Source organism: Lissotriton vulgaris, chromosome 5 (genome assembly GCF_964263255.1).
Source record: "Lissotriton vulgaris chromosome 5, aLisVul1.2, whole genome shotgun sequence".
In the NCBI taxonomy this organism is placed as follows: domain Eukaryota; kingdom Metazoa; phylum Chordata; class Amphibia; order Caudata; family Salamandridae; genus Lissotriton; species Lissotriton vulgaris.
The window spans coordinates 204755015-204770737 of NC_141693.1; the positions used below are offsets into that span (position 1 = coordinate 204755015).

Consider the following 15723-nt stretch of genomic DNA (forward strand, 5'->3'; position numbering starts at 1 on the left):
AATTAGTAACCAAGGAATATCCTTAATTTTCAACTAATGTAATTTACGTACAGAATGACCGGTGTTTCCACTTATGCACTTTTCCTCGTATTGGAAGTTCCAAGTAGCAAATATGACCCAGTGAGATTTGTTCTAAAATCTATCCATTTCTGATAACCTATTTTGATTTTCTACAGAACCTTTAGTATTCCTAAAATGGGAGATAAGGGACACATTTACTTCACAATGAACAAATCATGAAATCTTACTTTTGGAGTTCTGGTACTAAGTGAGCCAGAATATGTATCGTGTTGTTACTGGTGCCAGAAGGTCCTTTCTGTAGGGTAATGGAAAGAAGGGTTCAAATATTAAACAACAAATATATAATTTATTTGCTCCTATGCAGAGCCGAACAGCCTGAAACGGCAAAACCAAAAGTAAGAGGATACATTGAATAAACACCTGATTAAAGGAATCTGTTTAAGAGTGTCCTGAACTCCTAAAATTTGAATAATTTCAGAAAGAAGAACTGAACAGATCACACTTAAAACATTGAAACAAAGAAAAAACATGGTCTTCTCCGAGACAAAAACAACAATAATCCATTATTAGTCAGACCTGCTGCTTTCAAATATTTCTATCCGATGGGAATGTTTCAAACCGAATACTGGGCAGAAAAGATAAAAAAACAACACACTGGTGTACTTGTATACATGTGGCAGATTTTACAACAGCAGCTGCGGACACCAAGATCCACCAGCACATTGTACATTTTTGAAAAAAGGCTGTAACAGGAACCACGAGTGTCACAACATTTGCTAGAAAAATTAGAGGAGTGAGACCAACTTTATTTGCCACCTCTGTTTTGAAAGCGAAAGTGTACAGGTAAATCACATTTCAGTGCTCCTTGCGAAGGGGTCATTAAATTCAGGGTACAAACAGAGGAATGTGATTGACTCAGGATGATGGAGTGCTGCGGGAATCAAGCACCTGTAAAAACAATTCATTTCATGATTGCATCAAGGCAGCGGGATACTTTGCATTATCAAACTGTGATTGTAGTTCAAAGCGAAGGAGGCATGTTGCACTCAATGTTCGTAGTCATACTTGCAGCTGAGAGGTGTGGTAATATTGCATAAAAACACAACCAGCCATGTCTTATTTAACCGTTGAGCAGGAAGACATCAGGCAATGAGATTGGTCTCAAAGATTTCATGCTCTCAATTTCGAATGGACTGCGGCTTGATTTAAAATTACCCATGTTTGTTGGTCAGCAGCAATGGTGGACTGAATCATTTTCAGTCAAGGAATTAAAATGGAGATAACACCAGAGTGTCGCAACAATGATGGACTTCTGTTGGTCAAAAAAATCCCACTGGTTTGTGAAAAGCAGTATTAACTATTGCACAGAAACCAATGCTGTGGCAAAAAAGGCATGAAGAATGCAATTCTCCAACCACCTTTCCCACACTCAACATAAAACTCAGCATCATAATTTCCTGAATGCTCATTGTGAAGAAAAAGGAATTGCAGAGGGGAGTGGTGTCACACTGTCACACGGAACAAGAGTCAGCAGCGTTTGATTTAGTTTTTCTGGTTAGTGCAGATGGGCTCCAAAGAAACCAAATGTCCAAGAGCTGCATTATCTCAGAGCTCATACCGCATCATTCTGCACCCATTTGGTGGACAGAGAGAGCAACAGCCCTGCAAAGAGAAAGGTATGCTGGAAAGTGAAGGCTTGATAACTCCAAGTTGCAGGCTTTAAAGCTCTTCATAGTCCCCTCCAGCTTTGACTATTGCTTCTCTACCTCCCAGGAAGGCCTCCAATTCATCAAATTCATTATTCTCCTTGGTTTTCTTCTTCCGTTTCTTCTTGTCCTCTTTGTCTTCCTCTTTACCCTTGGCTTTCTTAGGTTTGCTTTTCTTTTTACCTGTCTTGTCTTCCTCTTGAGGCTACAAATGACAAAATAAAACATATATTAATTCCAAGATAAATCACTTGAATCATACCCACCGAAGCCAGATGGGGTGCTAGCAGAACCTCAGACTCTGCTTCAATACAGCCGGACTATAGTTCAGAAAGGTATCTTACAGAATAACAAAATAGAAGGCTTTGCGAGGCACTAGTCAGGGAACTGAAAAAATGCCTCGATAAACAGGTAGGTTTTTAGTGCCCTCTAATAGCCAGGTGACCTTCAAGAATAGTTAGTGTAGCTGGATTATGTTCCTTTGCACTAAGACGTTGGAGCCACTTTCTCTCTGCTGTATATAAAAGGAGGGTGGTGATGGAGCTTTAACCCCTTCGATGCTGGTGACAAAACCAGCTCGTCATGGGTGTTACCTGCGCTGCGCGCATGACGAGCTGGCTTTGTCACGTAACCCGCGTTTTTCAAATTTCAGCGCGCAGCGGGAAAACCCACTAGCGCGCATGCGGTTAAAACAATGGACAAATGAATCTAGTAGTGGTTTATTTGAAACTCTGGTGCGAATGGTGTTTTGGGTTAGCTTGGTCTTTGACAATCAGATGTTACACACAGCATGTGCTAATGGTAGATAATGTCTTGCCTTTGTATTGGTGACAGAGTTTTTTATGTTCTGAGAGTAAGCCTCTATAAAACCCTCGACATTTAGTATGGAAAAAAGTGGAACATTTCAATGAGGTTTTTGGGCAGTCAAATATATAACGAACTGAAATATATTAATTGGAAGAGGAGAATTGCTGTGAATAATTGTACACCCTTAAGATGTGAGATTCCTGGCTAGACCAGATGGATAGTTAGATACTTTCTATTACTTCTCTTAATCATAAACTGGTAAACCAACATCAAAGATAAGTCAAAGATTCTTTGATCGCGGACAGGAATAATGTAATGGAAGTGCACTCAAGATGGTAGTACAAAATGTTGTGGTACTGCACCTCATTATAATGCAAACGATAGCCCGCAGTACCTTCCATAAATTGCCCCATTTAGGTATTTATGGAGAGGTAGTCGACCTAGCATGGTAGCAATTGTATAAAGTGCACAGGGATAATAGGTGAGCATGGCAACTGGCCATAGCAAGTGAATTTGGCATTACTTAAAACTAGTTATCACTATCCTTGAAATGCCAACTGAGCAACACAATGCTGTTTTGGTCGATGTAGTTGTCTAAAGTAACAATGGAAGCCAACAGGACTACTCCTATAAATGTCCACTCCCTTGGGGTCTTTGCCAAAAAAGGCTTTTCCTTGATGTTTGATAAACCAAACTCCACTTGAGAAGCTAGGTCAATCTATAACAAGAGACAATTCAGGAAAGGTGTTGAGAAAAATGCTTGAGTTTATGCATTACAGTTTGCCAGGGATGGTGAAGAGCTGAAGGAAACTCTGAATCTTTCAAAGTCTTTTAACCGGGCTGTTTATACTGATGATCTAATCCTAGACATCAAATGTTGCCATGGTATTTGGCAATATTTTTCGCGCAAGGATGGTTGAATGGCATTTCACAACTATACAAAAAGTCATACTGATCACGATCCTGGACATAAAGGGAACTATTCTCAGGATAGCTCAGGGAACTCTTAATGCACTGCACATGTAGTCTGAAGTTCAAGGGTGTGAGTCCTTGCAAGTTCTCTCAGTAGTCACAGGCTTTCAAAATCAATAAAATATGTTCCATTTTGTTGCATTCAATAAATTGAGAATAGTGGTAATCAAGCCCAAACAGAGCAGTCCAAATAGTTCAATAGGGCAGGGGTCTTAGTCAGCTGGAGGCTGAAATTTCATGCTTTAGTCACTTCTGAAATGTTCTGATTTATTGCAAAGTCATGGTCCATCAACTCAACTTTAATGCAGAGGATACCGAGGTGGTTCCCATAAGGAAAGCAGCCATTGAATAGGAAATGTCTCAGGGGAGATACTCTCCAGAGAATTACCTCTATCTGTTCAGCATGTTGCTGAGGATCTCTCAAGGGCAGTTGGAGATCTTATTTCCCAAATCATCTTTACTTTCATGATCAGTTGGCTGCCATCAGAAACCTAAAAATCAACATTAACAAGAGTCCCTTCATTCTAAAATAAAAGTTACAATATATGCATCTAGTTCAAAGCAACCACTTCTGCATTTAAACAACAACCTCTTATTAAAAAATGTAATCCAGGACCACTGCTGATTGCGAGTGGATTAGCTACCCACAACTGCAATATACTATGAAGCTTTGTCAGAGTACCACTGAAAATCACTACGAAAAAGTCATAACACTGGGTATCAGGCCAGACTGCAAAACAACATAACATAGAAAGAGGAAGAGACAAAAGAAGAAGCACCAGGTAAGAACCTAACAGAGTAAAAATAGTCTTCTTGATGGGACAGTGACGAGCCATAAGGCAGAGAGAAAATAAGGCAGTTCCAATGCTGTGACCCCTTACACAGAACACCCGAGCTCACCTATTTAAACCAGGGAATGTAGCACAGAGCTCGCAAGTTGTAATGAAGCATGCTAGCAGGGGCCAAAAAGACCAGACGTTTGGACTGGAAAACTGGCACTAATCGTAAACATTCAGGTGGGCACAGCACAGAAGTTTGAAATTACTCATTTCTTTAACAGAAGGGCAGTACAGGGTCCATCTAGCCTCGGAACCCTGAATGAATTCTGAGTTCATATGCCGATCGTAGTGCCATGTTCTGGAGCTGGTGGAAACATCTGATCAGACTTTCTTTCTAAGTTGACGGTGAGGTGACTACAGGTAATGGCAAATAATGAAATCGAGTACTCCAAAGTTCTTTGCCCCAGTAATGACCACTACCTCCAATAATCAGTAAAAAGGAGTACACCAGTTTGACCAAAGGCAATGGGAATACAACAAAATTAATATATTACTCAATTAAGCGCTACATGGAGTTTCACATAGATCACAGGTCTTCCGCGCTTGTTAATTAATTGAGCCCCCGGATAGGCCAGGTTCCGGGGCATATTTAAATAAATATTTTGAGGGAGGGTGGCATGCGCACGTGGTCCCCCTCCCCATGGCCGATATCGGCCCCAGAGACCGCCACCTTCCCAGGGCAAGGTAAATTAATTAATTAGCAATGGAGGTGGGCAGCATGGACTCCACTCCAGGGCCTTTTACGGCCCCGGGAACCACCACCTCCCCGGTTTCAGACGGTAAAAAAAAAGGAAAAACGAAGGGGGTGGGGGGAGCTTTGACAACATTTTAAAGAGGAGATGGGCCATCCAGACCCCTGCACATGCTATTTACAGCCCGGGGATCACCACCTCTCCGGGGCTGGCCCTGAAACAAAAAAAGGAGGTGGGCTACGTGATCTCCTCCTGGAGATATTAATGACCCCCCCCCCCCCAGCACCATGTTTGCTTTCGCTTGGCGGGAGGTTTGACAGCGAGAGCAAGCAGTAAGTCAGCTCCAAGTGGGCCGGAGCAGCATTTTTGGCTGCTCACTGCAGGCTGGATCAATGTTGGCTCCACAGAAGCCCCAGAGCATTGAGGCTCCCCCGCTGTCCCCAAAAGTTCACACTGGGTTCCCTGGGAGGACTCCAAGGCACCCAGCATCAAGTAGCTCGGTCTAGGGGATGAGGTACCCGTGGCCAAATTTAGCCTGGGGAGTGGTGTGCGTCCCCCCCCCCTCTTGTAAAAAACAAATGATCCTAACTACCTAGGCTTGGTGAGAGCAAAGCAAGTGTGTTTTCTCAGCAATTCCACAGTGAAAAACAATCTGAAATCCTTGGTGGAGGTGAATGCATTGTTGATCTATCATAGTGCAATATGAAGTTACTGAGACAAGTGGGTTCTTTCTTGTCCTGTCCTGGTGAGAGTCCATAATTCTACCTTTAAATTACTACGAGTTTGCAAATAAGCAAATCACTTGGAGGCATCCCCATTTGGTCCTGCCACATCAACCTTAGTAGTATGCAAATGTGTTCTTGCTTTTGACAGGATGACGGACAGCTTACCAAAAGTATCCCCAGGCCGTTTCCTGCGGATTTTAGTGACACATTTTTTATGTCAATGAATATGAGGACATCTCCAACAAACAAAGAAGCACTTGCTTCATATAGCTAATAGGAAGAACCCTTGTTTGGTGGAGATGTACCTCTTTGTAGGCTTGGTGTCTTCTCTAAAGAAGGATTCATGTTATCACAGATTTCTGGATGAAGATGCATGAGGAACAATCTATTGCCAAAATGCACACAAGGTCACTGAAGACATGTCCTCGTGGTACATTACACAGCTGTAATATGCACTAGACATAGCCAACAGGTAGCACTTAGTAATTAATCAGTAGAAAGCACTTCAGTTGGGTAGGAATTTGGTGCAAAACTATGGAGTCTTGTTGGCTAAAGGGGCAGGTGAGGATCCATTCTGGCACAGTCACTTACACAACTACTGACACACCCACAAAGCACCCACTCACACATCCAATCATCCACTCTCACATACACTCACACCCATACAGCCACTCACACACCCTTCAAACTACTCCTACCCACTCATACACCCGCACACAGACGCAAAGCCCCTCACATACCCAGTCACCGACCTATACAACTACTTGCACACCCACTCACAGACCCATACAGCCACTCACACAGACCCATGCAGCCACTCACACAGACCCATGCAGCCAATCACACACCCATTCACACCCACAAAAACACTCACAAACCCATACAGCCACTCAAACACCCACTCACCAACCTCTACAGCCACACACCACGTCTCTAATGTTACAGGTTACAGTTCAGAAATAAAATTACTAAAGAACAAAAGGTTACAGGGAAGTTAGATAATAACATTTAAAAACCATAGAAATTCACTGAAAAAAACAAAGGTTATATTTAGGAAATAGAATTTAAAAAAAACTTAGAAATTCAATGACAAAACCATAGGTGACTGGGACGTTATAGTTAGACTCAGATTTTACACTCACAAAACCATAGAAATGTATCAGTATTAGTTACCTGAGCTAACTATAACTGGTTATAAGGTCACATATTACATAACTCATGACATGGTCAATGACATCACTGATGACATAATCCAGTGAGTGTGTTTTGTAAAAGTTTGAGACTTAAAGATATATACTAAGCTACTACACATGTTAAATAACTATTCTTCCTGTACTACTACTAAGTGATATTGTTTCTAACATGTCATCTGAGTGGCGCTGTGAGTGTCTGTAATAGTGTGTGAGTGGGTGTCTGAGTGGCTGTATGGGTGTGTAAGAGTGGTTATGTGAATCTGTCAGTGGGTGTGTGGCTGGTTGTATAGGTCTGTCAGAGGGTATGTGAGTGGCTGTATGGGTCTGTGAATGGGTATGAGAATGGTTTTCGGGGTGTGTGAGGGGCTGTTTCAGTGGGTGTATGGGAGTGAGTGGTTGTATTGGTGTGAGAGTAGTTGTAGGTGTATGTGAGTAGTATGGATCTGTGAGTGGTTGTGTGGGTGTTTGAGTGGGTGTGTAAGTAGTTGTATGGGTGCGTGCGCAGTTGTTTGGGAGTGAGTGGGTGGGTGTGTGAGTGGTTCTGTGGATGTAATTTGAGATGACCATGCCATGAGGGATGTAAGATGTGAAGTCATAAGCAGTGCACTGCGGTAGTGTAAGTTATAGTTAGCTCTGGTAACTAGAACTGCTGAATTTCTATGCTTTTGTGGGTGTACAATACAAGCCTAACTATAACGTCCCTGTAACCTTTGGTTTTTTCAGCGCCCCCCCAAAAGGCAGCCAACCCCATGCCACGCACAGCCTTTGGATGTGCGCGCTGGGGGTATGGCCACAGGACCTGGCCTGTGGCCAGCCCTTCTGCAGGATGCTAACCCCCACAGGCTGGGGCGGCGTACAATTGGCCTTAGAGACGAAGGAACCGCACTCTCCAGGCTATTTATTTATTAATGGGAGGGGACAGTGCAGCTCCCCCTCCTTCAGCTTTATTTGGTCCTGGGGAACCCTATACCCAGGGGCACATTCTAAGGGGAGTGTGGCATGCGCCTCCTCCCGTCTGAGGTTCCGTGACGATTTGAACCCGTGTTTTCAATATCGTTGTAAATACATAATCTTGGTATCAATGAACCGCAAATGATCCATTTAGCATATCCTGGTGTTTTCGCTATGTTACGAGCAAGAGCACTCCTGTTATGGACACATTTCTGATCTACCCATGGCATCCATCTTAGATTACGGCAGCCATTTTGTATTTCTTGCCCTCACATAGTCAATGGACACGCAGTGACCTCTGATCACTTCATTTCAATTAAGGACACGTAGGCTTTGGCCGGCGATTCACCTCTCTAGTGACACGTGCACCTTAAGACAGAAAACGCCATAGCTACATGACTCGACAGAAACTGCCTCCTCTGCCTGAGGCCAGTCTTGCCATACTGGTTCTCGTGTTCGTTGGCCTGATCATGATTAGGCGGCCGAAGCGGGTAGCCTTGCCCATTTACGACCCACAAACATCTCTTATCCTGCTTTTCTATCTTCTGCACCTGGCTCTGCTCCTTTCCTTCTGGGCCTTTATTAGGGGGAGGTAACGAAATTTACGATGAGGCGGTCCGGCTCTTGAATGAAAAGTTGACATGGGATTATGATGGAACAGTGGGAACCCCTCGTTCGTAATGTTTTGACATCAGATATTGTTGACGATTCCTGTGTAACGCCAAATATTTATTGTTTAGGACACAAAGGTTTAGAAATGTACTAGCATGTAAAGAATTTGCCCCAAGCCTAAACTTTAGTATTTAAGGAGCAACCCACTTTGTACAAATCGAACAGGCTCCTAGATACTGCCTCTGTGTAGTTTCTGTGACTTCTGTGTCCCTGCAGTAATAAACCTTTGGTCTTTGACGCCACCATTGAGAAGCCCGTGTTTCTGTTTATTTGTGCACCGAGACAGGTAGAACTCCGGGGTCTTCGGGTGTTATCCCTAACACCTCTGGACGGAACCAAAAAGTCCAGAACTCCACCACCTCCCGAGCCTCATTAAGCCCCGGTGACCCCATCCCCTGGGGCCAAATGCAATAAAAAAAGTGGAGAGGACTGAGAGCCCCCTGACCCCATCCTCTGTTGCCTAAATCAATGAAAAAGAGAAGTGGAGCCTATCGCTGAGTTCAAAGTACATAATTAAGGGGAGGGTATGTTGCACCCTTCCCAATCCCTTCTTGGGCTCTGGGGACCCCATCCCACGGGGCCACATTTGGGTGCCCCTGTGCCCACCTGGGGCACCCACAAAGCTCTAGCTGGGAGAGGCAGGGGTAGTACCAGGGCCCGTGGCCCGAACCAGCTCCCTACATAGTGCGGAAGCCAGCATTGACTCCAGGCGAGAGCAATGTCTGCTGTGTTTCTCAGCCCACAGGATTGTGACCAGGGAAACAGAACCGAAGTCTGCTTCTAACCGGCGGGAGCATGTTTAAATCTCCTGCTGGATGGGAACAGACTTGCTCTCCATACCGGCACCACTACATGCAGGAAAGGCATGTTTGCTCCCATTTCAGAGGCGATTTAAAAGGCTTTCGCCAGGTTGGAGCAAACACATGTTTCCCAGTCTGCACTAGTGTGGCCAGGGAAACTACTGTGTCCCATGGGTGGGCTGCCTGGGACACAGTACCTGAGCTGACCGCAGGGGACGGGCCCCCGGGGCCTTCAGAGGGCAGGGAGTGGGGCAGCATGGCCCCCTCCCTTTATACTTAGTTTTGGTCCCAGGGAATTAGGTCCCGGACCTTTAGAGGCTCTGGGAGGGTGGTCACGTGACCCCCTCCATGTTTGTTTAACCAACTGACCCTGCGAGATAGGGGTCCCTGGGGCCTTTAATGACTTGGAAGTGTGCCCCCACACACTTTTGAAAAGAAAAAACAAAACAAATAGCCCCAGGGGATGGGGTCCCAGGGGCTTAGAAAGGCTCTGGGAACGAGTCCGCACAGCCCCCTCCACATTTCACCACATTTTGGCCCCGGGGGTTGGGGTCGATGGGGCCTACAAAGGCTTAGGGAGGAGCGGGGTCACGCTGTCCCCTCACAGATAAATCACATTTCGTCCCCATGGGATGGGTCCTCAGGGACCAAAATGGGATCGTGGAGAGGGGACCACTCTCGCACCCTTCCCAAATGAATAACATTATAGGAGGCTTCCCCTTTTCTTTTTTTTATGCGTGATCCTGCAGGATCACAGCAGAAATTGCTAGCCTTTTTTTATTACCCCGGTCCTTTTGTATATATTTGTGTGCATGTGTGTACCATTTTCCTCATGTTGGTAACAGCCAATCAGAAAGCTCGCTCCCGCTCAAGTCTGAAAAAAAGTCCCTGGACCAGTCAGAACTTTCTATTTTTTATTAAAATTGGGTTTCTTCCAAGAGTCCTTTGGACCCAAATGCCCAGATATACAAATATTTTTGTACCTTATTTCTCAAAACTACTAAACTGATTTACACCAAATCACAAAAAGCACAATTTGCAGACCTGGATCTAGCCTCCTGCCAAATTTGGTGTACTCTGTTCAGCAGTTTTTGAAAAACTAAAAAACTTCTGACAGAAGTCTATGTAAAACGCATGGGGATTTTACATTTTGGGACCTCACTTTTTTCCCTAGATGGATCACACCACAACTTTCCATGCACAAACTAGGAAAATAAAAATAGCACGTTTTTTGGAATGTTTAGTAAAGATTAGTCAAAAGGTGCCAAAGTTATAAGCAAAACTAACAAGCATTTGCAATGCAATGGTCTCGGCATCATTAAAGGTAGAGCAATTGGCATTGCTCATGACATTTCTTTTTTTTTCTTTAAATCATAAATAAATGGCATTGTCATTTACATTGCCAATACACAGCACTCTGCACTCAACAGCACACACCACTCTGCACCTGCACTCACTGCTCTGCACACTCACTGCTCTGCACACTCACTGCTCTGCACACTCACTGCTCTGCACACTCACTGCTCTGCACACTCACTGCTCTGCACACTCACTGCTCTGCACTCTCACTGCTCTGCACTCTCACTGCTCTGCACTCTCACTACTCTGCACTCTCACTACTCTGCACTCTCACTACTCTGCACTCACTACTCTGCACTCACTACTCTGCACTCACTACTCTGCACTCACTACTCTGCACTCACTACTCTGCACTCACTACTCTGCTCTCACTACTCTGCACTCTCACTACTCTGCACTCTCACTACTCTGCACTCTCACTACTCTGCACTCTGCACTCACTACTCTGCACTCACTACTCTGCACTCACTACTCTGCACTCACTACTCTGCACTCACTACTCTGCACTCTCACTACTCTGCACTCTGCACTCTCACTACTCTGCACTCTGCACTCTCACTACTCTGCACTCTGCACTCACTACTCTGCACTCTCACTACTCTGCACTCTGCACTCTCACTACTCTGCACTCTGCACTCACTACTCTGCACTCACTACTCTGCACTCTGCACTCACTACTCTGCACTCTCACTACTCTGCACTCTGCACTCACTACTCTGCACTCTCACTACTCTGCACTCTGCACTCTCACTACTCTGCACTCTGCACTCTCACTACTCTGCACTCTCACTACTCTGCACTCTGCACTCACTACTCTGCACTCACACTACTCTGCACTCTGCACTCACTACTCTGCACTCACTACTCTGCACTCACTACTCTGCACTCACTACTCTGCACTCACACTACTCTGCACTCTGCACTCTCACTACTCTGCACTCTGCACTCTCACTACTCTGCACTCTGCACTCACTACTCTGCACTCTGCACTCACTACTCTGCACTCTGCACTCACTACTCACTACTCTGCACTCACCACTCACTACTCTGCACTCTGCACTCTCACTACTCTGCACTCACTACTCTGCACTCACTACTCTGCACTCACTACTCTGCACTCACTACTCTGCACTCACTACTCTGCACTCACTACTCTGCACTCTCACTACTCTGCACTCTGCACTCTCACTACTCTGCACTCTGCACTCTCACTACTCTGCACTCTGCACTCACTACTCTGCACTCTCACTACTCTGCACTCTGCACTCTCACTACTCTGCACTCTGCACTCACTACTCTGCACTCACTACTCTGCACTCTGCACTCACTACTCTGCACTCTCACTACTCTGCACTCTGCACTCACTACTCTGCACTCTCACTACTCTGCACTCTGCACTCTCACTACTCTGCACTCTGCACTCTCACTACTCTGCACTCACTACTCTGCACTCTGCACTCACTACTCTGCACTCACACTACTCTGCACTCTGCACTCACTACTCTGCACTCACTACTCTGCACTCACTACTCTGCACTCACACTACTCTGCACTCTGCACTCTCACTACTCTGCACTCTGCACTCTCACTACTCTGCACTCTGCACTCACTACTCTGCACTCTGCACTCACTACTCTGCACTCTGCACTCACTACTCTGCACTCTGCACTCACTACTCTGCACTCTGCACTCACTACTCACTACTCTGCACTCACCACTCACTACTCTGCACTCACTACTCTGCACTCTGCACTCACTACTCTGCACTCTGCACTCACTACTCTGCACTCTGCACTCACTACTCTGCACTCTGCACTCACTACCCTGCACTCTGCACTCACTACTCTGCACTCACTACTCTGCACTCTGCACTCACTACTCTGCACTCTGCACTCACTACTCTGCACTCACTACTCTGCACTCACTACTCTGCACTCTGCACTCACTACTCTGCACTCTGCACTCACTACTCTGCACTCACTACTCTGCACTCACTACTCTGCACTCACTACTCTGCTCTCACTACTCTGCACTCTCACTACTCTGCACTCTCACTACTCTGCACTCTCACTACTCTGCACTCTGCACTCACTACTCTGCACTCTGCACTCACTACTCTGCACTCTGCACTCACTACTCTGCACTCTGCACTCACTACTCTGCACTCTGCACTCACTACTCTGCACTCTGCACTCACTACTCTGCACTCACTACTCTGCTCTCACTACTCTGCTCTCACTACTCTGCTCTCACTACTCTGCTCTCACTACTCTGCTCTCACTACTCTGCACTCTCACTACTCTGCACTCTCACTACTCTGCATTCTCACTACTCTGCACTCTCACTACTCTGCACTCTGCACTCACTACTCTGCACTCTGCACTCACTACTCTGCACTCTGCACTCACTACTCTGCACTCTGCACTCACTACTCTGCACTCACTACTCTGCACTCACTACTCTGCACTCACTACTCTGCACTCACTACTCTGCACTCACTACTCTGCACTCACTACTCTGCACTCACTACTCTGCACTCACTACTCTGCACTCACTACTCTGCACTCACTACTCTGCACTCACTACTCTGCACTCACTACTCTGCACTCTGACTACTCTGCACTCTCACTACTCTGCACTCTGCACTCACTACTCTGCACTCACTACTCTGCACTCACTACTCTGCACTCACTACTCTGCACTCTGCACTCACTACTCTGCACTCTCACTACTCTGCACTCTGCACTCACTACTCTGCACTCACTACTCTGCACTCACTACTCTGCACTCACTACTCTGCACTCACTACTCTGCACTCACTACTCTGCACTCTGCACTCTCACTACTCTGCACTCTGCACTCACTACTCTGCACTCTGCACTCACTACTCTGCACTCTCACTACTCTGCACTCTGCACTCTCACTACTCTGCACTCTGCACTCTCACTACTCTGCACTCTGCACTCTCACTACTCTGCACTCTGCACTCACTACTCTGCACTCACTACTCTGCACTCACTACTCTGCACTCTGCACTCACTACTCTGCACTCACTACTCTGCACTCACTACTCTGCACTCACTACTCTGCACTCACTACTCTGCACTCTGCTCTCACTACTCTGCACTCTGCACTCACTACTCTGCACTCACTACTCTGCACTCACTACTCTGCACTCACTACTCTGCACTCACTACTCTGCACTCACTACTCTGCACTCTGCACTCTCACTACTCTGCACTCTGCACTCTCACTACTCTGCACTCTGCACTCACTACTCTGCACTCTCACTACTCTGCACTCTGCACTCTCACTACTCTGCACTCACTACTCTGCACTCTGCACTCACTACTCTGCACTCTGCACTCACTACTCTGCACTCTCACTACTCTGCACTCTGCACTCACTACTCTGCACTCTCACTACTCTGCACTCTGCACTCTGCACTCTCACTACTCTGCACTCTGCACTCTCACTACTCTGCACTCTCACTACTCTGCACTCTCACTACTCTGCACTCTGCACTCACTACTCTGCACTCACACTACTCTGCACTCTGCACTCACTACTCTGCACTCACTACTCTGCACTCACTACTCTGCACTCACACTACTCTGCACTCTGCACTCTCACTACTCTGCACTCTGCACTCACTACTCTGCACTCTGCACTCACTACTCTGCACTCTGCACTCACTACTCTGCACTCTGCACTCACTACTCTGCACTCTGCACTCACTACTCTGCACTCTGCACTCACTACTCTGCACTCTGCACTCACTACTCACTACTCTGCACTCACCACTCACTACTCTGCACTCACTACTCTGCACTCTGCACTCACTACTCTGCACTCTCTACTCTGCACTCTGCACTCACTACTCTGCACTCTGCACTCACTACTCTGCACTCTGCACTCACTACCCTGCACTCTGCACTCACTACTCTGCACTCACTACTCTGCACTCACTACTCTGCACTCTGCACTCACTACTCTGCACTCACTACTCTGCACTCACTACTCTGCACTCACTACTCTGCACTCTGCACTCACTACTCTGCACTCTGCACTCACTACTCTGCACTCACTACTCTGCACTCACTACTCTGCACTCACTACTCTGCACTCACTACTCTGCACTCACTACTCTGCACTCACTACTCTGCACTCACTACTCTGCACTCACTACTCTGCACTCACTACTCTGCACTTTGCACACTCTGCACTCACTACTCTGCACTCACTACTCTGCACTTTGCACACTCTGCACTTTGCACACTCTGCACTCACTACTCTGCACTTTGCACACTCTGCACTCACTACTCTGCACTCACTACTCTGCACTCACTACTCTGCACTCACTACTCTGCACTCACTACTCTGCACTCACTACTCTGCACTCACTACTCTGCACTCACTACTCTGCACTCACTACTCTGCACTCACTACTCTGCACTCACTACTCTGCACTCACTACTCTGCACTCTGCACTCACTACTCTGCACTCTGCACTCACTACTCTGCACTCTGCACTCACTACTCTGCACTCTGCACTCACTACTCTGCACTCTGCACTCACTACTCTGCACTCACTACTCTGCACTCACTACTCTGCACTCACTACTCTGCACTCTGCACTCACTACTCTGCACTCTGCACTCACTACTCTGCACTCTGCACTCACTACTCTGCACTCTGCACTCACTACTCTGCACTCACTACTCTGCACTCACTACTCTGCACTCACTACTCTGCACTCACTACTCTGCACTCACTACTCTGCACTCACTACTCTGCACTCACTACTCTGCACTCACTACTCTGCATTCTGCACTCACTACTCTGCATTCTGCACTCACTACTCTGCATTCTGCACTCACTACTCTGCATTCTGCACTCACTACTCTGCATTCTGCACTCACTACTCTGCATTCTGCACTCACTACTCTGCATTCTGCACTCACTACTCTGCATTCTGCACTCACT

General features: G+C 46.4%; 1 protein-coding gene across 2 annotated transcripts in view; it reads right to left on the reverse strand.

Moving 5' to 3' along the window:
* Positions 1 to 347: 347 nt before the first annotated feature.
* The window catches only part of RABL6 (RAB, member RAS oncogene family like 6), a 385105-nt gene continuing 369729 nt past the window's right edge, over positions 348 to 15723 (reverse strand). For both annotated transcript variants that reach the window (XM_086921172.1, XM_086921173.1), the window contains exon 15: positions 348 to 1932. In XM_086921172.1, the coding sequence (XP_086777298.1) occupies positions 1741 to 1932 (192 nt within the window). In that variant the 3' untranslated portion in view covers positions 348 to 1740. The remainder of the gene's footprint in view (positions 1933 to 15723) is intronic.